The sequence below is a fragment of the Tachysurus vachellii genome, chromosome 4, assembly GCF_030014155.1.
Source record: "Tachysurus vachellii isolate PV-2020 chromosome 4, HZAU_Pvac_v1, whole genome shotgun sequence".
Classification (NCBI taxonomy): domain Eukaryota; kingdom Metazoa; phylum Chordata; class Actinopteri; order Siluriformes; family Bagridae; genus Tachysurus; species Tachysurus vachellii.
Window position 1 is genome coordinate 2,828,954 of NC_083463.1, and position 24,088 is coordinate 2,853,041.

At 40.7% G+C, this 24,088-nt stretch overlaps 1 protein-coding gene across 1 annotated transcript in view; it reads right to left on the reverse strand.

The window, feature by feature from the left end:
• The window catches only part of negr1 (neuronal growth regulator 1), a 181,498-nt gene extending 160,702 nt beyond the window's left edge, over positions 1–20,796 (reverse strand). Inside the window, exon 1 of the mRNA XM_060867398.1 lies at positions 20,444–20,796. Within this exon, the coding sequence (XP_060723381.1) occupies positions 20,444–20,613 (170 nt within the window). The 5' untranslated portion in view covers positions 20,614–20,796. The remainder of the gene's footprint in view (positions 1–20,443) is intronic.
• Positions 20,797–24,088: the final 3,292 nt, after the last annotated feature.

Here is a 24,088-nt window from a genome sequence, read left to right on the forward strand (position 1 = left end):
AGAAAAACTGAAAAATTAGAGGGAGTCCGGTCGATTAAACGACAAACTTAAAAAGAGCAAAAAAGATGGTAAAGCTGTGAAAGATAACAGAACCTGCTCTTACTGATGTGAAAGCGTGAGACGAGACGTTATTTAAAGCGGTAACACACCGGATTTATCCGATCAGGATCGTTTATACGTGAACATGGAGATAAGCAGAAGGTTGCAGCAGGGTTTATGAATGTACAGTGTGACACGTCAGATGATGAAGAACCAGGATTGAGTGTTAACCCCAGGGACAGTAGGAGCAGTGTGAAACCTCTAACTACACAACCCAGGATTCACTTCACCCAGGGTGCACTAGGACCCAGGGGACTAGAATGCGACTAAAGCTGGTGCATCTCAAAATGCTAAATTGTAGTTGTGTTTTGTGAACTAAAAACAGAGTTTAAATTAAAAACAGAATTCACCGACACAGATCTAAAGATAAGGAAGAAAGACGAAAATATAAAAAAATATATAAAAATAGAATATATGAATACAGCTCGGTGTCAGAAACAGGAAGAAAACAGATGCGCAGATGTGAAATCGTTTGCTCAGTAAACACAATATAGTTTGTGTTAGTGTGTGTCGTACAGACAAGTCCAAGCCCCTGTGAATGAGTTGTTGCTATAGAAACAACATATTTAAGAGATGACGTCTGATATAAAAGTCCAGACCTGTATTTACGTGCCGGTATTGAGCTCTTAAACAAGTGAAACAAATGAGTTTGAAGGCCACAAAACTTGTGAGAAAGTAATGAACTCGGTCAAATCGACTCGTCTGAGTCACAGCGGTTTTTGTTCCTGTTATTTTCCTCCTTCAGTGAGACACTTTGATGGACGTTATCTCTTATTTAATCGATTACGCGCTCATTAGCATTGCAAATCGGTCCACTTCTCTGTAATCGCTTTGAACTCGCTCGGAGAGAAGATACAATATTTGAGGCGATAATAATAAATAAAAAATCATTAATGTGGGAAGGAGAAGGGAGAGTGAGAGAGAGAGAGAGAGAGAGAGAGAGAGAGAACGTGTTATCGATTGGCTCGACTGCTTTGTATTCTGTTCACTAATAATTACCAGTGCAGCCTAACCAATTACACACACACACACACACACACACACACACACACACACACACACACACACACAGGTTCATTATGTAAATCGGAGGGACTCGTTTAAGACAGGCTTACAGGACTTCATTTACACTCCTGCAGACGTGACGATGCAGTCGATTACATTTTAAACGCCTTCATTTCTTAATTGGACCGAACCACGATTATAAAGTTTATAGAAATTAAAGTTGCGCGCTCGGTCTTTGTGACGTCCACCATCCCTGAGAGAAAGTGTGAAGGTTAATGGTGCCTGCTCGATTCTCAGGGATCGTGCAGCGGAAAGTCTCATTAACTGTGAAGGAGGAAGGGTAGAGAAGGGAAGGGGAGGGAAGGGTAGGGAAGGGTAGGGTAGGGTAGGGAAGGGGAGGGAAGGGTAGGGTAGGGAAGGGGAGGGAAGGGGAGGGAAGGGAAGGGGAGGGAGGGTAGGGGAGGGGAGGGAAGGGTAGGGAAGGGAAGGGGGGGAGGGAAGGGTAGGGAAGGGTAGGGAAGGGAAGGGGAGGGAAGGGGAGGGAAGGGAAGGGAAGGGAAGGGAAGGGAACACGACAGGACTGGAGAAGAAATGGGAAGGGAAAGGGGACAAGAGAAGAAAGGAAAGGAACAAAAAGAAAAAAAAGAATGAGCCTAACAGAATACACTCGTTATTGTGTGAAATAAAAAAAAAAGAGGCTGATGATGGTACGACCGTTTATATCCACTACAACATAAACGTCTCGGAGATGTACTGCATCATTCCATGTAGACGTGCCAATTTGTAATAATAAAAAAATGACATTAATAAATGAAAATAAAAGCCACGCAGCTACTGACGACCTGATGGACCTACTGCATTGTACTGCAGGTTTATTTTAGGTTTTGTATTGAACATTTTAGACCTGAAAATGTTTTTTAAATGATTATTAATCAGCCTTTTGCTCTGTTTTATAAATTATAATGAGTTTGTTTTTTGAATCAAGCATGTTTGAGTAATGTTTAATTAAAAAACTTAAAAAGTGACAGGAAAAAAAAGAGCAAAAAGTCGAGGGTTTCGTTTAGAAAGTCTACAATAGAAGTTAGAACACGATTAGCCGAGCTTACGATAACTTAATGAAATAACATAAAATCATATGAAATACAGCAAGCTTCTGATCCGACTGGTAAAATTCCTGAGTGAAAGTTTTTGCTGCATGAAAAATTGCTGTCATTTTTGGCGTAAAATGTTATTTATATTGATGCAGGATGGGAACAGAGCTCCTAAACCTGGCTGTTTCCAGAGCTGGCAATATTATTCAGCGTATTTCATCGTTAAACAGAAAAAAAACAGAAGCATTAAAACGTGTAATTGTGCTGCAGAAACCAGCTGGGAGCCAGTTAACGCTTTAATTTCTGGAAAATAATTTCCAGTCATTAGTGATAAATAACAATGCTTAGAAAATTCTCTGCAATTAATAGATATTTAATTAAGTGGAAATTGAGGTGTTATTAACAGACGCAGATGCCACTGAGGTGATTAACCAAACAGGCGTTTATTTACTCTTTTATATCAAATAATTTAAAAAAAAGGCTGACAGGATTTTATTCTGACTCAGTGAACGGCGGATTGTCCAGCAGAGATTACTGCAAGCGGAAAAAAGGAAGAAAAAGAAAGAAAGAATGTGTGACGTATCCGAAAGTGAACGTCAGATATATGTCAAAAAATGAAACGACTTTTCATGCCGATGACGGTGGAAGCCGTGTGTGTCGTCTCAGACAGAAACGAGGGAGAGGGTGAAAGAGAAGGATAGAGTGTGTGTGTGTGTGTGTGTGTGTGTGTGTGTGTGTGTGAGAGAGAGAGAGAGAGAGAGAGAGAGAGGGAGAGAGAGGGAGAGAGAAAGAGAGAGAGAGAGGGAGAGAGAGAGAGAGAGATAGAGAGTGTATGTGAGAATGTGAGAGAGAGAGATAGAGAGTGTGTGTGTGTGTGTGTGTGTGAGAGAGAGAGAGAGAGAGAGAGAGAGTGTATGTGAGAGCGTGAGAGAGAGAGAGAGAGAAAGAGAGAGAGAGAGAGAGAGAGAGAGAGAGAGATAGAGAGTGTATGTGAGAACGTGAGAGAGATAGAGAGTGTGTGTGTGAGTGTGAGTGTGTGTGAGAGAGAGAGAGAGAGAGAGAAATGTGAGAAATGCGAGGCAGACACGTTTACAGCTCCGGCTCTGCGACACGAGGAAAATAAGAATAAATATAAAACTCAGAGAGGGGGGCTGACCTGTCACAGAGAGAGAAAGAAAGAGAGAGAGAGAAAGACTGACTCTGACAGAGAGAGAGAGAGAGAGAGAGTGTGATCTGCCTGTGAATGTTATAAATACTCGAACGTCACATTATCTAAAACGGAACAAACTCTGATCTATGACGAGACGAGATGGACTAGAGATCGGAGACAATCTGCTCTGCAGTCTAAAGCCGTAGCGATGCAGTTCTCTCTCTCTCTCTCTCTCTCTCTCTCTCTCTCTCTCTCTTCAGTTTATCCATCTGTCAGCAAAACTTTCCGGGATCATTAAATATATAAAACGAGCTACCTCCGAGGACAGAGGCAGAGTTTGAGGGCAGATGAGATCTGGCCTATTTGCACAGGCAGAATAAGGACAGCTGTCTAAATCATGGCCTAGTCAAAATTTTACAAACATTTGGTCAAAATAAATTTTAGGATACTGAGAAGAAACAAATTAAAGAGTGTAGGATGTTTAAGGTGTTTGATAATTAGGGGCCAAGCACCCAAGTACTCTACTGGTATCGGTCTTGTTATTATTTTTCATCTATTTCCATAAGACGTGCACACGGTGATAAATCCGACTAATGCTCAAAGCAGCAGAACGCGAAAATGTCCTACGCCTCACTGTCGAGCAACGATATCAGCTTTCAGAGACACTTATCAGGACAGGACGAGGACTCCTGCTCTCACTCTCTCTGATCTCACTGTTCATTTCTTCTCAAGTTTGAGTAAATATTATTCTGTTTGGATTTGAACGTTAGCTACCATTTTTTAGACTAGATAAAAGTTCCAGGAAAGCAAAAGATGGGAGTCTTTTTCGGCTTATTGAACACTTTGTCTGCTTTTTAAGAAATTCTCCACAGTGATGGATGATGGTCTCAGCTACATGAATAGGCATTTTACTGAATGGCACTAAAGCACACTAACACCACCTATAGAGCAAACCTGTGCTTATGTTTACAATAATAACTTCAAATGCAGTGATTCTTTGGGTAAAACAGTTCATCAATTTTCTCTATACTTCTCCTGGTCCAGTCATGACCTGTTTTAGATCACATCATGACATCTTGACAAAACAAAACCAACCACCGCTTATCCGAACTACCTCGGGTCACGGGGAGCCTCAGGCGTCATTGGGCATCAAGGCAGGATACACCCTGGACGGAGTGCCAACCCATCACAGGGCACACACACTCTCATTCACTCACGCAATCACACACTACGGACAATTTTCCAGAGATGCCAATCAACCTACCATGCATGTCTTTGGACTGGGGGAGGAAACCGGAGTACCCGGAGGAAACCCCCGAGGCACGGGGAGAACATGCAAACTCCACACACACAAGGTGGAGGCGGGAATCGAACCCCCAACCCTGGAGGTGTGAGGCAAACGTGCTAACCACTAAGCCACCGTGCCCCCCCAAAACAAAACCTGTTTCTTGGATTTTTTATACACGACACGCCTCATCTAGAACAGGTCACCAAACAGGAAGTGGTGGTTGTTTTTGTTAGTAATTTCAGACCGGTGTCACTTCTATCTATCTAAAATTCTCGAAACACACTGTTTATAATCAACTGTATGCCTCAACATGTCACAAGTATGTCACCCAACAACCTCCAAAATCCCAAAACAGTCTGGTTTGAAATCAGCACATTCCGTTGGCTATTACTGAGAATCTACATACTGCTTGATCAGCCGAGCTGTCATCTGTCCTCACCCTCCTCAACCTTTCAGCAGCAACTGACACGGTCAACAAGACTCTCTTGTCCACCCTCAGGAGTCTTTGAATTCGCAGAGCAGCATGAGACAGGTAGTTTGCTTCCTACCTGCAAGGTCGCTCATATCAGGTAACGTGAAGGGGATCGACATCTACACCACGCAGACTCTCCCACAGCTTTGTACTTGGTCCTCTTCCCTCTATACTCATTCTGTTGGTGAAGTTATTTCATCACACACGTTCTCTTATCACTGCTATGCTGATGACACTCAACTCATCTTGTCTTTCCTGCTCTCAGATGGCTTCTGCTTGGATCTCAGCATGTCTAGCAGACATATCATTGTGGATCACCGCAAATCATCGTCTGAAGCTCAATCCCAGCAAAACTAAACTGCTGGTCATCCCAAATGATTCATCCCCAGTCAGGATCTTGTGATATCACTACACATCAATCTGATCTCCCCTTCAGCCACGGCTCACAACCTTGGGGTAACTACAGACAATCATCTGTCCTTTCCTCACATGTTACTAATGTGACACGCTCATGTTGGTTGCTTCTCTAAAGCATCAGAAGTATTCTGCCGTTTTTATTCACACAGCCTGCACAGGTCATTTGGAGACTGGACTACTGCAGCTCGCTCTGTCAGGTCTAACTCTGAATGCAATTGGTTCTCTGCAAATAATCCAAAATGCAGCTGTGTGACTTGTTTTCCACTCCACAGCTGCGCTTCTTCACTTCGCTCTGATTCAAAACACTGATGTTTGCCTACAATGCCAAAAGAGGACCAACTCCCTCTTACCTCATAGCTCTCGTCACGTCCCACACTGCACCACGCTCCCTCAGATCAACCAGCACTGCTCCACTGGGTAAGAGGTGGTGGAATAAACTTTCCCTAGATGTCCAAACAGCTGAGTCTCTGGCTATCTTCAAACGACGGGTGAAGACCTTCCTTTTTCTGAATTTGTTATGCTTATATTTCCTGTTCGTTTATAGACATTTTTTTAAAAGTGCTATTTTCCTCCCAACTGAGTTTTAGACTGGTGGTATCCTTAGTTTGTGACCTAGTAAACCAGTATTCATTGATCGAGACTTTAAATCACTTTTGCATGTCGCTCTGGACATAAACATTTGTTCAAACATTTTGTGAACATTTTGAACGCCAAAATTTCAATAATTTTTTTTTTGCTGAAAAATGACAACTCGAGTTCTTCCATAAAGCAAAAAATATATATAAAACTAGGCCATCCTTAAAAATATTCTTGTTTGCCGTAAACCGACTGACCCAGTCAATTTAGGACTGACTCAATTTTTTATTTTTTTTCCTTTAAGTCCGACCGACTTGCCGGTTGTAAGCGTTAAGACCGACCAATTTTTTTTTTACTCTTCAAACAACTAATACAAATTCTATTGTTCGGAAATCTAATGCACGAATCAACACAAGTTTTGAAAACAAAAAATAGGAAATTGATTTTAACGGCCTTCTCTCGGAGCGCGTCCAGTTTTGTTTTTTTTTGGAACGCGCCACACAGCAACTGCAGCTTCGGACACACGCATAAGAACAAATAATACTTCTGCACAATGTTTCTCTTTTTACAACAGAAATGTGAATGGTGTGTTCGACCGAAGGCACGGGTTGAAGACCCCGTCAGTGACGTCACAATATACTAATTTGTTTAAATTCATACCTACGTAATCACCATCACCAAAATTGTACTTTTTTTTTTACATTGAAACTATACATTTTACATTGGAAATATAGACCTACCTACCGACCCTTTATTTTTTTTTTTTTTACTGTTACTGCAAACCAAAATATTTTTAAGAATGGCCCTATTTATTGTAAAGCAGTACAGGTAAAACTAACAGAAACTAAAGTGTTTCATGGACAAATGTAAATTTAAACATATAAAAATTATGACATTCTAGTTATTAATAAAAAAAATATTATAATAAAAAAAGTGAAATTAAATACTAAGATTATTAATTATTAGAATTTACTAACACTTTTCTGTCTTTATCTTAAATCCAACCTTGGATGAAGTCAAAGTTAAGATGGTCTTAATGTTTTGATTGAATTGTGCTTGATAATTCATTTATTCCAGCTTCCTCACCCATCAATCCAGACTGGAAATGCATTGCGCTCATGTTAATGTCGACTCCGGCGTGTTAAAGCGTACGCATTCCTGTTACTGTTAATAATAAAGGGAACATTAACTCCAGCAGAGTTTCAGTAATACAAATAAAAACTAATCTCTCAGAGTATTTTCAAACACAAGTTATACACAACATTAGTCTTTTGTTGTCTCTTAAAACTAGAAAGCTGCTCTCCCGGTGGAACAGACTGACGGAACTAATCAGCTATTTATCAATCGCTGCTCGTGTTGATTAAAACGTGTCGGAGCTGGAAATCAACAAACACTGCAATATAGCAGCACATGGAAGACTTACAGAGTTCACACACACACACACACTCAGATTCAAGTATAGTGCTTATTAGGACTATGACGGATAAACGAGCCAAAACATGAGACAAGGGCAACAACATTGTGGCTTTGATTTTAGGCTAGCTTTAAAATTGACATTTCACCTGAAAGCTGATTGGCTGATGATAGCCATGTTTATCAAACACCAGCTAAAAGCTGATTGGCTGATGATGGCCATGTTCTTCAAATGCCAGCTGACAGCTGATTAGCTTGTTTGGGTATGTTTTTCAAACACTACCTAAAAGCTGATTGGCTGATGACCGCAACGTTTTTAAATGCCACCTGAAGGCTGATTGGCTGAGGACCACCATGCTTTCCATAGTCCATCTGAAAAATAATTCAAATGGAGGTCATGGCTGTTGAAACCCTGCTAAACTCTGACTGGCTGACAACAGCTATGCTATTCAACCAACTGCTAAAAACTGGCTTATTCACAGCCATGTTTTATTTTTTTTAATTAATCATCCCAAAAATTCATCCCTTGACTATCTAATCTCTGAATATCTCAACTATGTAACCTTCTAGCACAAGTGATTGTAATTATATTTGGAAAATAATATGAATACTGCAAAACAGACATGTAAATGTATTAAATGTAGACGGTCTCATTCCTGAGACAAAGTCCGATTTAGACACGCAGAGAGGACGTGCTGTTTCAGCCTCGCGTTTCAAAGGAATCGTAGCTTTTTTCAAGAGCTAGTGTTACACGAATAAAAATAAACAGGTAGCTGTGTGCAGTTTTCACCTCACAAAAACAGCAAACACACAGCATTCCTTTGTACCAGAGCTACACCCAAGCAGTATACAAAGCAGAAGGAAGAAAAACACTCTGTATCAGCAACCATACGAAATATTCTCATTTTATCCCTGAAAAGGCAGCCGAGTCAAAGGTCCGTGTGCTGAAGGTGAATGATATGAAATGAAATTCTATAAGATTACAGTTATGGGCTTCTGTATGGAGATGGAAATGAGATTGGACTGGAATGTACTGGTCTCGAGTGATATCCCACGATTCCAAAGAAACGCAACCACATAGACCTGGCGTCTCTAAAAGCAGCCATAATGAGAATATTGTGTTAGTGGATATGTGAGCTTTATGAAATCATTATCATATAAGGAACAGTTATGTAACCTTCCATGGCTTTTATAAAGGGTGGATAAGCCTTCCATAGTGCAAATAAAAGAAATAAAATCTATACAATTTTGATTTACTTCTTGATTCCTTTTCCCAGAATAAAATCCAGTTTAGCGTGATTAGCATGATTACTATGCTAATCATGGACATCTGTTTTGTATGTGCTTGGTAAGTAAGAGATTTCACATTTTACACAAAAAGAAAGAAAGGAAGAAAGAAAGAAAGCACACGTCTGTGGAACTTTTCAATTCATTCACTCCTGGTTTACTTCCCAAATGTTAGCTAGTTTGCTATCATGTAGCTACTCCCAGGAATTTAGCCTGCAGTTAGCTAGCTTGCAGGTGAATATGGTTGAAGGTTTTTAATAAATCACCTTTGGCTAGCTTGCCAGCAATACATACAATACATTAGTATAACATGTGTTAGGTGATTTTGCTCCCAAATATTAGCTAGTTTGGCTACATCGCCCAAAGTTGACTAGCTTGCAAGCAAATCTAGTTTATCATAATATTAGCCAGTGTTAGCTACTGTTAAATGAGAACTGAATGCAGGCTAGTATTTATGCTGACGTTATCTAGCTTGTTGGCAAACTTGACTAAGTACAGGAGAAGTAAGTTTAGCTATGTGCAGTGCTTTAGCGCAGTGGTTACGTAGCTAAAATAAAAAAAAAGCTTAATTATGAGCACCTGTGGGTTTTTTATCTGTTTAAAGCTGTACAAAAGTATTTACATCCATTTTTAGCATTAGTATGGACATGATTGATATTTATTTTTAATTTAAGATGCCTGAATACAAATTACAGTGTTGTTTCTGTCAGAAAGTGGTAGTAAAATTATAGTTATTGACATTTATGTGCATATTTACAGCATGATAATCATGTTAACTATGCTAATCATGATCATCTCATTTGTATGCGCTGAGTAATTAAAGATTTCACATTTTACAAAAAAAAAACAACACGTTCATTATTTTTTTCAATTTTTTTTTTAAAAGAAGAAAGAAGGAAACATCACAGGATCTTGGAAATTAGCTGGTTTCTCTAAAACAAAAGCAAAATGTTTGCGGCAAATGTGGATGATTTGCAGCAAGCAAATAAATTTGGCAAAAAATTTTGCCACATTCTGGCAATAATAAGAAGACTGTAGTGGCAAATATGTTAGTTTGCCACAACATTTTGCCAGTAATGGTGAGCTTTTAGCAGTCTTCTGGTAACAAGTCTGCTATTTTTGACAAACATCCAGATATTACCACAGACGACAGCATTTTTGTAAATGGAAATAGTTTAGCTGCCTCTCCCCCTGTGTAACTGGGGGATTTCCCAAGATTCCAGACATCCTAAGTGATTTAGAATTGAGGAATAACAAAGATTTGACTCGAGAGAGACCCAAGATTAAAGGCAGAGTCTCTGTTGTTTGAAAGCCAAAGTTGACATTTAAAATCACCAAAACAAACACGCCCCTAAACCAAACGGGTCCCACCCCTGTATTGATAGCTCCGCCCACACACATACATGACCCAGGGATCTAATGAACAGAAACGTGTCTTTATCATAGCTGAAGTGAAGAACAGTACGATTGCAGATAAACAAACAAGCAAAAATGACACACAAGCGTAATCATGTAAGGGACAAAGGCATATATTAGTTCTGTGTAACAAAGCAAAACCAACGTTACTCACCTATCGAGAAGGAAAAAAGCGCCTCGGCATCTTAAGTAAAGTTGGACGCATATTCACAGATTGGAGTTTCCTGTTGTTACCAAACAAAACACGGTTGTAGCTGCCTAGAAAGAGATGTTATTTGTGTAGTAACAGCATTTAGCTCAGGACTTATTGACTCGGGAAACCCCAATCTGTGAATATGTGCCAACTTCCTGCTCCTTCAGTTCTCTCCAGCGCTGGAAAGCTGATCCTATATTAACACGTCCTACTTCTTACCTTATCGTAAGCCTTTCTTCTCTTTCTTTCTTTGTTTTTATCCTCCATGTCGATGTTAAAACCGCTTTCTGCTAATGTCACACATGCGCACTGAACACTCTCTCCGCCCATATTGACAAGACACGCCCCTTTCTGCTCATTGGCTACACGTTTGTTTTGTTTTGTTTTGTTTGTCGTCCCGACTCAGTTTTCTGAAGCATTTCTCAAACAATGGAGACCCCACCTTTAAGTTGCAACAAAAATAAAGTCATTCAGAAACATTCAAGACAGGACACAGTGTTGGAGAGTGATAAAAAGTGAATGTGTTACTTTACTAACCTGTTAGAATGTTCTAGCAATTATGTGCTGGGATTTTAAGAGATCTGCTGCTTAACAAGTTTGGAACATTCCATGTCAACACATTTCAGCAATTTCTTTCTGCTGAAAGTTACCAAAACTAGCATTTTCCCTTAAAAAGGAAATATCAATAGCACTGTGAAGCAAAACGTCATTACCTCCAGTCTCACAAAACATTCAAGAGCTACAACTGGAACATTCTCAACATTAAACAGTTGTCTACAGTAGAATGACCTGAGTCTGAATTAACAGAAGAGCTTATGCTAAGTTAACTGTTCATTTTAAACATATTAGCTCTACTAACACTCTTATTATGGCTGAAATGTTTATCCTTCTTATCTAGCCTATAATTTAGCCTGTAGAAAAATTTCTGACACTGTAACTGCCAGAAACCTGAAATGTTTATAAAGGTTCCTTTCCAAATGTTAGCTAGTTTGCTGTGAATGTAGCTACTTCCATGAAGTTAGCCAAATATTAGTTAGCTTGCTGGTGAAATTAGCTACATCACCCTAAGCTGGTTAGCTTGCCAGCAACACGTACACTATGTTAGCATAATATTACCCAGTGTTAGATAATGCAAACCAGTACTTCCTCTAACATTATCTAGCTTGTTAGCAAACTTGACCAGCTACTAAAGGCAAGCAGTTTAGCTAGGCTAAGTACTTAGCCTCAGTTTAGCTAGGCTAAGTACTTAGCCTCAGTTTAGCTAGGCTAAGTACTTCAATGCAGTGTTTCAAGATAATATCATTTTAAAAAGGTTTCTTTCTCTGTTGTAATATGATACTCTATACTCATTTTTAGTATTAGCATGGACATTATTATCAATATGTTCAGTCAGGAAAACTCCTTACACACTAAAACCCCACACCAACAGGATTTTTGTAACATAAGGGCAAATCTGTTTGATCTTGAGAGTCATTAAAAGCCCCCACTGGAGAGCTGAAGTGACCTGCGAGTGAGCTTACACACATGAGGAAAAGCGTGTGCTCAAAACACAGCGCAAAGCCAAATATTAACTCTGCGCTAATGAAAGTAATATTCTGTAAGCGTCAAAGAAAAAGAGAGGGGCCATGTAAATACGACGAGTGAAAGCCGAGCGTGAACGAGAGCTGACAATACGAGCTTAACGCATGAACGCTTCCTTATCGCAAGCTGTTCAGCGCCCACTTTCCCAAAGTCTCCATGGCAGAACGATTCGGCTGAGAAAACCTGCGGAGACAGAAAGTGACGGCGTCAGCCATCGTCGTGTCAGAACGCTAGTCGTTTTCTCAGTAAAATAACGATTCGCTTTTGTATTTTTTTTTCCTCATTTCACTTCAGGATATAAATGGAGCGAGTTCTGAACAGGATTTCATCAGTGCTGGAGTTATTAGAAGATTTACTGATTTACTGAATTAATAAATACGGAATGAATACAAAATTAACGCAAAGCCTCTTCTTCTTGTTCATCTTCTTCTTCTTCTACATCTTAAATGTGGAAAAAGTAATGAGGCAGCAATCAGTGAGGAAGAAGTCCCAAAAACAATGCATTGACTAAGTAAAACGTGCCACAGGAGCACACCGGGAGGTGCTAAAAGGAAAATCCTAGCAGACTGAGAGGGAAATAAAACATCTTTCATCACACAGAACGTTAGATATATGATGAGATGACAGCTAGATTTTTTTTCTAGATCTACATTTAGCAACAAAAAAACTGCTCTGTCGCTGCTTAATGTAAACAAATAGTTTTTTTATCGAATAAAATATTTACCACAAGCAAAAATTTCCGTCTTTTATGACCTGTGTGTCCTTATCCCATTCGGGGCTTCAATGTTTGTGTGAATTTTATTTTGAGATTGTTCTGAAGGCTAGTTGTGATACGAGCGGTGTATCACCATAGCAACAGCTAAAAAAAATATCGCCAATGATACAACTATATACCATATATGGACATAACCATATATGGACATACAGCGCTATAAGTTCTAGATCTATAACTAACGATCATCTCTTTTAATTTTGATCGTATCAGTTAACAGAAATCGAACAAGTGAAGAATAAAACACTTGGTCTCGTGCTATTATAGGAACCTAATCAGTTTTATTCCTCTTACACCGTGACGATTTGCAGACGATTACATTTTTATAGCTATTAACAAACCACACAGCAAATTTTTTATCCATTTATAATTACGCTTAATATCTGTTCTGTATTTCTAGTACAACAAAACATCTAGATTTCTCTTTGTTGATATTTATAAGAAAAAATAACTTGTTATGCAAAGACAGTGTCAGAAAACATACTATTACAGCATGACACTGGAGACTCCTTCCATGGACGTGAAACAAACATCTCTAACGATACAAAAATAATGAAAAACTTCAACACGCATTTAATCTAAAAGTACAGACAGTATAAAAAAAAAGAAGAAGCAACGTGTCGTGCTTCTCGTCGCACAAGAGCTTTAAATTTAAAATACTCGACACACATCGGTTCAATTGCTTTTATTCATCTTGTAGGTCTTTGAAGTGGCCCAGTGAGACAATCACAAGCACTTAACGGTTTGTGTGCACGCTGTGACACGGTCCTCGTAAACAAAACGGGGCCGAGCACGACCAGGAAAGTGGCACTGATCACACGGGAGCGTGGAGAACGAAGGTCCAAAGCTTCATACCAAAAATCCGTTGATTAACAGATCAACAGAGGAAAGGAGTGACACACACACACACACACACACACACACACACACACACACACACACACACACACACACACAGATATATGAAGTGCTGATGTGGGCTTTGCAAGCCAAAAGGCCAAAGAGCATCGGAGCCTCTGAGAGCACGTCCTGACATTAATGGGGAAAGTGGGACAGTCGTGACTGGCCTATCGACAGCATGCAACACACCCACACTCATCTCTCCTCCTCTCATCTCCTGGCTGCAGATATGAGTCCGCTCTCTCCCTCTCTCGTGTTTGCCGTAATGAAGTTTTAAAATGTCACATTGGCCTGCATGTGAATATTTATTTCAAATCTCGAATAAAAAAACATCCGCCGGATGAAGACTCTGTAGTCTGTATCTAAACCCTGACGTGTAGCTCGGGTCCACAGAGCGTGATGAGCGAGTGCAGCTGTGCTTCTTCCTTCCACTAATTACGCAAATAATATTCAGGCACAAGGTGATAAGAATGCCGGTCAGGTCCGAGGGCCTCTCTCGTTACGGTCCGCACGCCTGCAGGAGAAAGACCTCTGTGACCACGAAGAACAAAAGATATTTGGGAGCTCGAGCGCCACTTAGCCTTTTGTCATGTATAACGATGCCTCAGGCGCCGACACAGGAACTCGAGAGGAGCAATTCGAGAGGACAATTCAACGCCGGGATCCTGAACAGAGAGGAATAAAGCCTCTACCGTGTGAGCTACCGGAGAACAAACTTCTGTTACTGACGAAACACAGCAACTTTATTTATTATATAACATGGCGTGTGTTTTCATCCATTTACAGTTCTGGAAAATAGCTTTCGGTTTCATCGGTTCTCTTTAATCTCCACTTGAAGTTCTGCTGAAGACAAACCAAGCAAGGAAAATGTGCATCATGTTGCAGGAAAACCACAAACCGCAATCTTCGTTTGTCCAAAAAACGTCACCTCAGACTGTTTGAAACCGGTTCCTTCAGGATTCTTGGGCTTTTTATTTTGAGAAAAATAATTTGAGTTAGTGAAATCTTAATCACTGCATTCTTCTTTGAAACTCCTCGCAGTGAGACACATATGTAACAACCTTCTATAGGATCCGTACTGATTTATCCCACTGGTTCGACGACACGTCTGAGGAACATCTGCAGCCATTTTGAACATTTCTCAGGCTCGTCCGTATATCAGGGAGCTTGACTGTAGTGCTGAGACCTTCCAACAAAGTCACATATCTGACTGAGTGTAAGCCGTTACTATGGAAATGATAACAGAACCGTCATGTAAATGATAATGGCAGCAAAACGATAATGTATACCTGTGATCTGCAGCTGACCAATCAGAATCGAGAATTCAACAACACTGTGGGATAAGTTTCCAAACCATAATATTATTCTATTATTGGTTTTCTTTTCTATAATAAAACCTTGACAATCAGCTGATACTGACACTCTTTCACTTTTATAGGAAATATAATTAATATCGTAAAGCATCAATGTATTAAAATTCAAGTCTCTTTATATATGTAAACATTTCCAGCTCCACATATTGGGCCTTTTTACCCCTGGTCACTTCATGTGTTGTCTCTGGGCCTTTTTACCCCTGGTCACTTCATGTGTTTTCTCTGATCCGATAGCTATCTGATTTGTTAAAACTGTTCCATTTACATTAGGCCACATAAATGCGTCTCGGCGAATCGGATATCGATCCGATCTTTCTACTCCCGCCCAAAATGCTAATATATTATACCTCATTTCTGGGGTAATTGAAATGGAACACGCTTTGGTGTGTGCGGTTTTCAGAACACGATCAAAAAGAAGACGTAAAAACTGGTTACGACGGTTATGTTACAAAAAACAACGCTTACTGTTTGCTGCATTTTCGTGGGCAGCAGCAGCGCATTTTAAGCCCCGACGAGACGCCTGGGTGAAAGATCACCTGAGTGACGTACTTCCATTTGGGAGGAGTATAGCGCTGACGTATGTGGCTTGAACAACCACATTCATTTACACCTGTCTAGTTTCATCTGAAACGCGTCCCAGACCACCTCCTGAAGTGGTTTGTACCGTTGGATTTATATCCGTCTCCAAAACGTTTCAGAGGGCATTTAGACCTGGTCTTTTTACCATCGGATAGATATCTGATCACAGAAAACGCACGAAGTGACCAGGTGCAAAAAGCCCCATTAATGTTTCTTGCTCCACTTGTCACTCAGCGCTCAATGTCCACTTTATTAAGAACGCCTGCTCACGCATTCGGTTATCTAACCAGCCAATCACATGGCAGCAGCACAATTCATTATATAATAATCACGCAGATACACTTCAAGAGCTTCAGATAAAATTCACATCAGACATCAGCATAAAGTAAAAGTCTCATCTCTGTGACTTGAACTGCGGCATGAATGTTGGTGTCAGATTTGAGTATTTCAGGAACCGCTGGATTGTCACATATAACAAAATTATAGTATAAACAATATGTACTATAAAGTTCTCTAGAGTTTATACAGAATGCGAGAAACAAAAACCATCCTGTGAGCAGAGGATCTGGAGGCTGAAACACTGTGTTGATGAGAGAGACCAGAGGAAAAAGATCAGACTGGACGTCTATAGTAACTCAGTCACTCTGTACAAAAGCCTTGAGCAGAAATGCATCTCAGAAATAAACACCACATCAAACCTTGAGGTGGATGAAGCTACAACTGCAGGACACCACATCGGGTTCCTCCTCAAAAATCCGACAGGAACCTGAGGCTCTCATGGGAACAGAGTCACAGACAAAAGACACAGAGATCAGACATTGACATTAACTCAAGCTCTTGACCCGGATCTGCATCATCATACGTTACTTGACAAAACTCAAGTAACGTAACACCCATTCCTCTAACACGAAGCACCACTAACATCTTTGATAAAAATGTAAAATGGTGGCTGTATTTTCTTTTCAGAAATTTATCAGCCATCCGTCCATGCAGCATCGATTAATAGTCCGACTCTCAGGTCCCGAATCTCAGCGAAGTCTCTCAGCTACGAAGCTTCTGCTAATGAGGAAGCCAGCCGGCGTTTTCTTCAGCCCAGGAGAACATGGAGGGATCCCTGCTCATGAATTCATCTTCGCTGCTCTAATTTTCGATTCCTGAAGTGTTTTCACTTCGTGTTAACTTTTCAGACATTTAATTACATACATTTTATTCAGAATTTTCAGCTGAGAGTTGAAAATGTATCAGTACCATTGTGTTATTGCTACATGCTCATATAAATACTGATACTGAACATCAGCACTACTTAATATTTAATCAGAATAAATCTGATTACTTACATTGATATTACTTCCGTTCTGATTGCTTTATAAATGAGTAAATCAGTGACGATGACTTACGTACAGATTAGTTTTGTTCTCTTTACGTCACCAGACAATTACTTACATTATAAGTTACGTTCTGTTTACGTCACAAATCGGTAAATTAGTGATGATTGCTTACGTTAAAGGTGGGGTCTCCGATATTTGAGAAATGCTTCAGAAAACTGAGTCGGGCCACCAAACAAAACAAAAATCAAAACAAACGTGTGGCCAATGAGCAGAAAGGGGCGTGTCTTGTCAATATGGGCGGAGAGAGTGTTCAGTGCGCATGTGTGACATTAGCAGAAAGCGGTTTTAACATTGAAGGAGCGGGAAGTTGGCCGCATATTCACAAATTCGAGTTTCCCGAGTCAATAACTCCTGAGCTAAACACTCCTTCAGTTCTCTCCAGCGCTGGAAAGCTGATCCTATATTAACACGTCCTGCTTCTTACCTTATTGTAAGCCTTTCTTCGCTTTCTTTCTTTGTTTTTATCCTCCATGTCGCTTTCTGCTAATGTCACACATGCGCACTGAACACTCTCTCCGCCCATATTGACAAGACACGCCCCTTTCTGATCATTGGCTACTTTAGTTTTCTGAAGCATTATCAGAGACGCCACCTTTAAGATTAGATACATTTTTTTTTACATCAGAAATCTGTACCTGTGGAAATCAGCTTGTGTGAGCCTCAGGTAATAAAAGAAGGATATCTTTATCTGTCATTGCTATTTATAGCTATCTGGCTCTGACATCATCGCTGGTGTAATCCGAAGTGTTAAGAACGCTGTATCTGAAGTAAGATTTCAAGCCGTCAATCACACGCTCGGGATTTCGCAGAGAAGCAGACCAATCAGACGCACTCACTTCACTCCATTACCTGCATTAATTCTGACATAAATGAATCGACTCGGCTGATGACTGAGATCTGTACAGAGTCTGATGTGGTGTGATGTGATGAGATGTGATGTGATGTGATTCGAGCTCGCAGCCTTAAATAAAAGCCTCGTATTTGTCACAGTATGATCAGAGGCATTTAAAATGGTGGTGAATTCTTCCCGGGTGGTGAGGACTGACGATCAATTAATTCATCGTTTAAGGATCATCTCAGTGAGCAGGAAATTCACATCTCTTATTGAACTCCAGTATTAACACCCTTCATTAAAAAAAATTATAAATCAAAAGATGGAGGAAGCTCCTGACAGGAACACATCACACATCATCACAGAGTATTTCTGATTCGATTTAATTTACATTCGAGCCATGGTTTAGCATTTTATACTGACAGGATGCCTGAGATTCACATGTGAGGATGAGGATGAGGTTAGGGCAGGTCCTGTCTTGTAATATAATCTCAGCATTAGTGACAAGGTTGCCAGATTAATTCAAATCTTTCCCCTAGTCCTACCACCTTGGATTAAAGCCACTAAAGATATTAGCATTAAGGATTATTAAATTATTATTATTATTATTGTTAAATTATTTTTGAAGCCTTATTTTCTTCTAACATTTGTGATTTCCTTTTAATGAGGTCCCAGATGTGTAACGAGGATGAGGATGTGAATTGGGTGAGGTAAGATCCGATCTACTCAAATATAAAGGGTATGAACAGTCATAGCTAAAGGGTTGCCAGGTTGCATGAACTTTCCTTCTAAATCCTATTTGGATCAATGCCATTAAATAAGAATTAGTATGATTGATATTTTAATGTAGCCAGAATGGTTTAAAATGAGTCAAAAGACAAACAAGTTCACAACTGATATATCCACAATGTTAGGGTTGTTTCCAGTGAAAAATGTCTAAAAAGAGGACGAAAAACCAAGAGGTTGAAAAAGCAGCTGCAAAATCTCTTAATTTAGAGAGAGAGAGAGAGAGAGAGAGAGAGAGAGAGAGAGAGAGAGAGAGAGAGAGAGAGAGAAGGGGGGGACAGAGAGAGAGTGAAGGGGCAGAGGGGGCCAGAGAGAGAGCGAGAGCGAGAGAGAGAGAGAACGTGACACAGAGAGAGAGAGAGAGAGAGAGAGAGAGAGAAGGAGAGAGAGAGAGAGAGACAGACAGACAGAGAGAGAGAGAGAGGGGGGGGGGGACAGAGAGAGAGAGAAGTGGGCAGATCCCATCTACTCCAATCTCTTATATGATGACAGATATAGCTACTGGGTTGCCAGATTGAATCCACGGTTTGCAAGCCTATACCCGCCCTTTTTCATCTCTCCCTAGATTAAAGTGATTAAATAATCTCTTTATTATTTACATTTTAACTCCACACACTTTCTAATATAAATGTAGGAACAATAAAGCAGGGTTGCCAGATCGGATCTAACCCTTGAAAACATTAGTAAAATTAATGTCATTGAGTAATATCAGTATAAATGTTGCCAGATTGGAGTAAAATGTAACGATAAAACATCCTGAATTCTATATAATCTGTGACACTTGGTGAGAGAAAATCGATGGACTGAAGCGATTTTTTTCCTATTTAAGAGACACAATCTGGCAACCCAGGTTTTCCAGTTCAAATGGTTGAATGAACGCCTTTTCATGCACGTTTAGACTTAACACTGAATTTACACTGTTTTGTGCTTTAAGTCTTTAAAAGTCCAACACGGTGACTGTCCAGGACGCGAAAGCACGTAAAACATCATAAGGATTTCACGTGTTTGGGAGAATAAATAACAACAACAACACAACAACAACAAGAAGAGTTGCAGCGGCTTCAGGGGGGGAAAACTCTATCTCCTGTTACGTAATCAATGAAAGTGGACTGTGGGAATAAAATGAGATAAAGGAGTGAACTTTAAAGGGGGGGCAGAGATGGAGGGAGAGAGAGAGAGAGAGAGAGAGAGAGAGAGAGAGAGAGAGGGAGAGAGAGGGGGGGAGACAGAGAGAGGGTGAGAGAGATAGAGGGAGATAGAGAGAGAGAGAGAGAGAGAGAGAGAGAGAGAATGAGGGAGAGAGATGGAGGGAGAGAGAGAGAATGAGGGAGAGAGAGGGGGGAGACAGAGAGAGAGAGAGAATGAGGGAGAGAGGGGGGGAGACAGAGAGAGAGAGAGAGAGAATGAGGGAGAGAGAGGGGGAAGACAGAGAGAGAATGAGGGAGAGAGGGGGAAGAGAGAGAGAGAGAGAGAGAGAGAGAGAGAGAGAGAATGAGGGAGAGAGAGGGGGGAGACAGAGAGAGAGAGAGAGAGAGAGAGAGAGAGAGAGAGAGAGAGGTGGTACAGATTGTGTGTGGATTAGGAATGTTTTGGCACCAGTTAAAGAACCACTATAGTGTGATATATTGGGCTGTGTGTGTGTGTGTGTGTGTGTGTGTGTGTGTGTGTGTGTGTGTGTGTGTGTGTGTGAAGTACAAACTGCTGAACACAGAAGTCAGTATTACAGAGTAACAGAGCAGTAATGTGGCCGTAGTGTGCTGTTTATTATCACAAAGGTGATCCGGTGTGTGTGTGTGTGTGTGTGTGTGTGTGTGTGTGTGTGTACCTGAGCAGTGCCGTGTCTCCTTGCCTGCTCACCACACTCTCACTCGAGGCATAGTCCACAGTTTGTCCAGCAGGCAGACACGAAGGTAAAAAGCAGCACAGACTGAGTATGATCGCGGTGAGCCACTGACCGGAGACACACGCATCCTGCACCGCACTCATAATGTCCATCACCGCGGGCTGAGTGCTCACCACTGCACCGCAAACACACACACTCACACACACACACTCAGCAAAACCAGTAATGCTTCAAAATAAATTAATCCTGCTTTTTGCTCTCCCGAGATATCACTGTAGCGCTCTGCTCCGTGCTCTTCGTTCTCCACCAGCTTTGTTTTGGATGCAGTGTGTGTGTGTGTGCGCGCGTGTGTCTGTGCGCGTGTGTGCGCGCGTGCGCGTGTGCGTGTGTGTGAACGCGACCCCGCCGCCTCTTGCACCATCTAGCGATCAACACCAGCAAAGCTCAACGCGCGCGAGCTCCTAGCCCGTTGCCAGGCACCCGTTCCCTGGCAACATGTTCCCTGTAGTTCTTGACACTTAGCTCGTTAACCGTTTGGACGCTACAGCATTTCCGGGTTTGATTTAACGCACATGATTAAAAATGCGTACTGGAGTAGACATACACACACAAACACGCACACACACGCATACACACACACAAACACACACACACATGCACGCATACACAAACACACACACACGCACGCATACACAAACACACACACACATACAAACACACACAAACACACACTCAAACACACACACACACACAACAACAACAAATCTCAAATCAGAATATGTTAATATTCTAGAACAGCAGCGATTTCAGATCAAATAAATAAATAAATAAATAAATAAATAAATGAAAGGCTAGTTTATAGCTGCTACAATGCATAAATAAACAAAAGTTCCCCAACATTAAAAGTAACTAAACTGATTAAAAAATCCATGGCGTTCCTCCACCAAAACAAAAGCACAAATTGAAAACTGTAAAACTTTAATGACAAACATTGATATAAACCAAAGAAGTAGAAAATTATTGAAAAGCTAAAGCTATGAGCCTCTCAGACTGACTACAAATGGTAAACGATTTTAAGGAAGTACAGACAGCTTCCCCAGAAGGATTTAAGTCGGTACACAGTGAAAAATCCCAAAACCTGTAAAGAACTAATGGTCATTTTTTGGCAATTTGCAAAACGAACAGAGAGGACACACATGAGACAAACAGAAATCAGAATAAACATTTTTCATGGTAAGATTCATTCATTCATTCATCTTCTACCGCTTATCTGAACTACCTCGGGTCACGGGGAGCCTGTGCCTATCTCAGGCGTCATTGGGCATCAAGGCAGGATACACTCTGGACGGAGTGCCAACCCATCACAGGGCACACACACACTCATTCACTCACACAATCACACACTATGGACAATTTTCCAGAGATGCCAATCAACCTACCATGCATGTCTTTGGACCGGGGGAGGAAACCGGAGTACCCGGAGGAAACCCCCGAGGAACGGGGAGAACATGCAAACTCCACACACACAAGGTGGAGGCGGGAATCGAACCCCGACCCTGGAGGTGTGAGGCGAACGTGCTAACCATTAAGACACCAGACTCAAAAGTGAACCTCATCCTCATTTGGGTGACACTGGAGGGTGTGATTATAACTATACAGTCTGATAAATGTTGTTTTGATGAGGAGGTTGTTGTCCTCAAAGACCACATGGAGTTGCCATCTCCACTTAGAAGGTCTGAATACTTCATAAAGCAGAGTCTAACTGGAGCTGGAACATCTCCAGATGTCTCAGGATCTTCACAGGATCAGCCTCATCTCAATAAAGGTCCAAAATCTTCATGACACAGAACACAACTGGAGCTGGAACCATCTCTGAAAGCTTCGGGATGGGTAGAAAAATAGAAGCAAGTGGAGAGGAGTTAGTGTACAGTAGCTGCTGTTCATAATATTAACCAGAACTAGATGATAATGTGCATACACTGGAGCACAAGGTTACGGGATGTATTATGTTTATGTCTGACTAAAGAGATATGTCTTTAATCTACAATTAAACTGGGAAAGTGTGTCTGAGGCTCCAACACTATCAGGAAGACTATTCCAAAGTTCGGGAGCTAAATACGAAAACGCTCTACGTGCCTACGATAGCGATGTTCTTTACCTTGCAAGTTTTCTATTGTCTTTGCAAGCTTCCATTTATCTCCAAAAAAGTGACATGGTTCCTTCCCTGTTTTCCACTGACTGCACTGATTTAAATGGAGACATGATAGCTTAGTGGTCTAACACTGTTGGGCCCCTGAGCAAGGCCCTTAACCCTCAGCTGTATAAAAAAAATGTAAGTCTGGATAAGGGCATCTGCTAAATACCATGAATCCATCTGGGGAAGCTGCCTGTACTTCCTCAAAATCCCCTTATTTTTTGCAGTCAGTCTTAGAGGCTCAAAGCTTTTGCTGTTCAATGATTTATTTTACTTTTCTAGTTTATATCAATGTTTGTCATTAACGTTTCCTACAAAACTCCCATAACTCCTTAATTTAAAACACACAGACATAAATAGATAGATAGATAGATAGATAGATAGATAGATAGATAGATAGATAGATAGATAGATAGATAGATAGATAGATAGATAGATAGATAGATTCCCAAAATTCATTCCACAAAGAGAACTAAAACTTAAATCAGTCTGGAAGCTCATCAGCTAGCTAGTCGTAGCTAGCAAAGCTCTGGCGACTTAGTCTGACGCAGGGGTTATAAAAGAATTTCCACTGAAAAAAGAAATATAAAAGAATAATATTCTTATATTAAAGAAATATAAAAGAAATTCCATCGACACTTTTTTCTCTCTAATTATTAGACTCATTGCTTTTTCCTGTTCCAGATTAAGAATAGAAATATGTTTCAAATTAAGAGCATGATGTGAAATTTATTTAATCTGCAGTTAACGTGAATATTACTTCAACAACAGTTATTCATTCATTCACTCATCGTCTACCGCTTATCTCAGGCGTCATTGGGCATCAAGGCAGGATACACTCTGGACGGAGTGCCAACCCATCACAGGGCACACACACACTCTCATTCACTCACGCAATCACACACTACGGACAATTTTCCAGAGATGCCAATCAACCTACCATGCATGTCTTTGGACCGGGGGAGGAAACTGGAGTACCCGGAGGAAACCCCCGAGGCATGGGGAGAACATGCAAACTCCACACACACAAGGCGGAGGTGGGAATCGAACTCCCAACCCTGGAGGTGTGAGGCGAACGTGCTAACCACTAAGCCACCGTGCCCCCTTGAATAAGAACTTAATAATAATAAATAAATAATTTTAGGCAATTTAATTTAAACAACTCTGGATTTATACACTCTCAGACAGACTTAAAGAGAATTTAATAAAGAAAGCACCAGATTTTATTGTAGCACTCTTTACAATTTCTAAAAGATTTCTCTCTGCCTCTTTTTTTTTTTTTGATTGAGCTCTGGCAGTGTTCCCCAGTGCTGGTACAAGTGAGCACCTGCATTTCTTGCTCCAGCAAATCTGAATATACAAATTGGCTAATTATCCCAGAGCCAGGCTTTGGAAACTCAGCGCTAGTGCTCATTATTTTGATTATGTCCCGT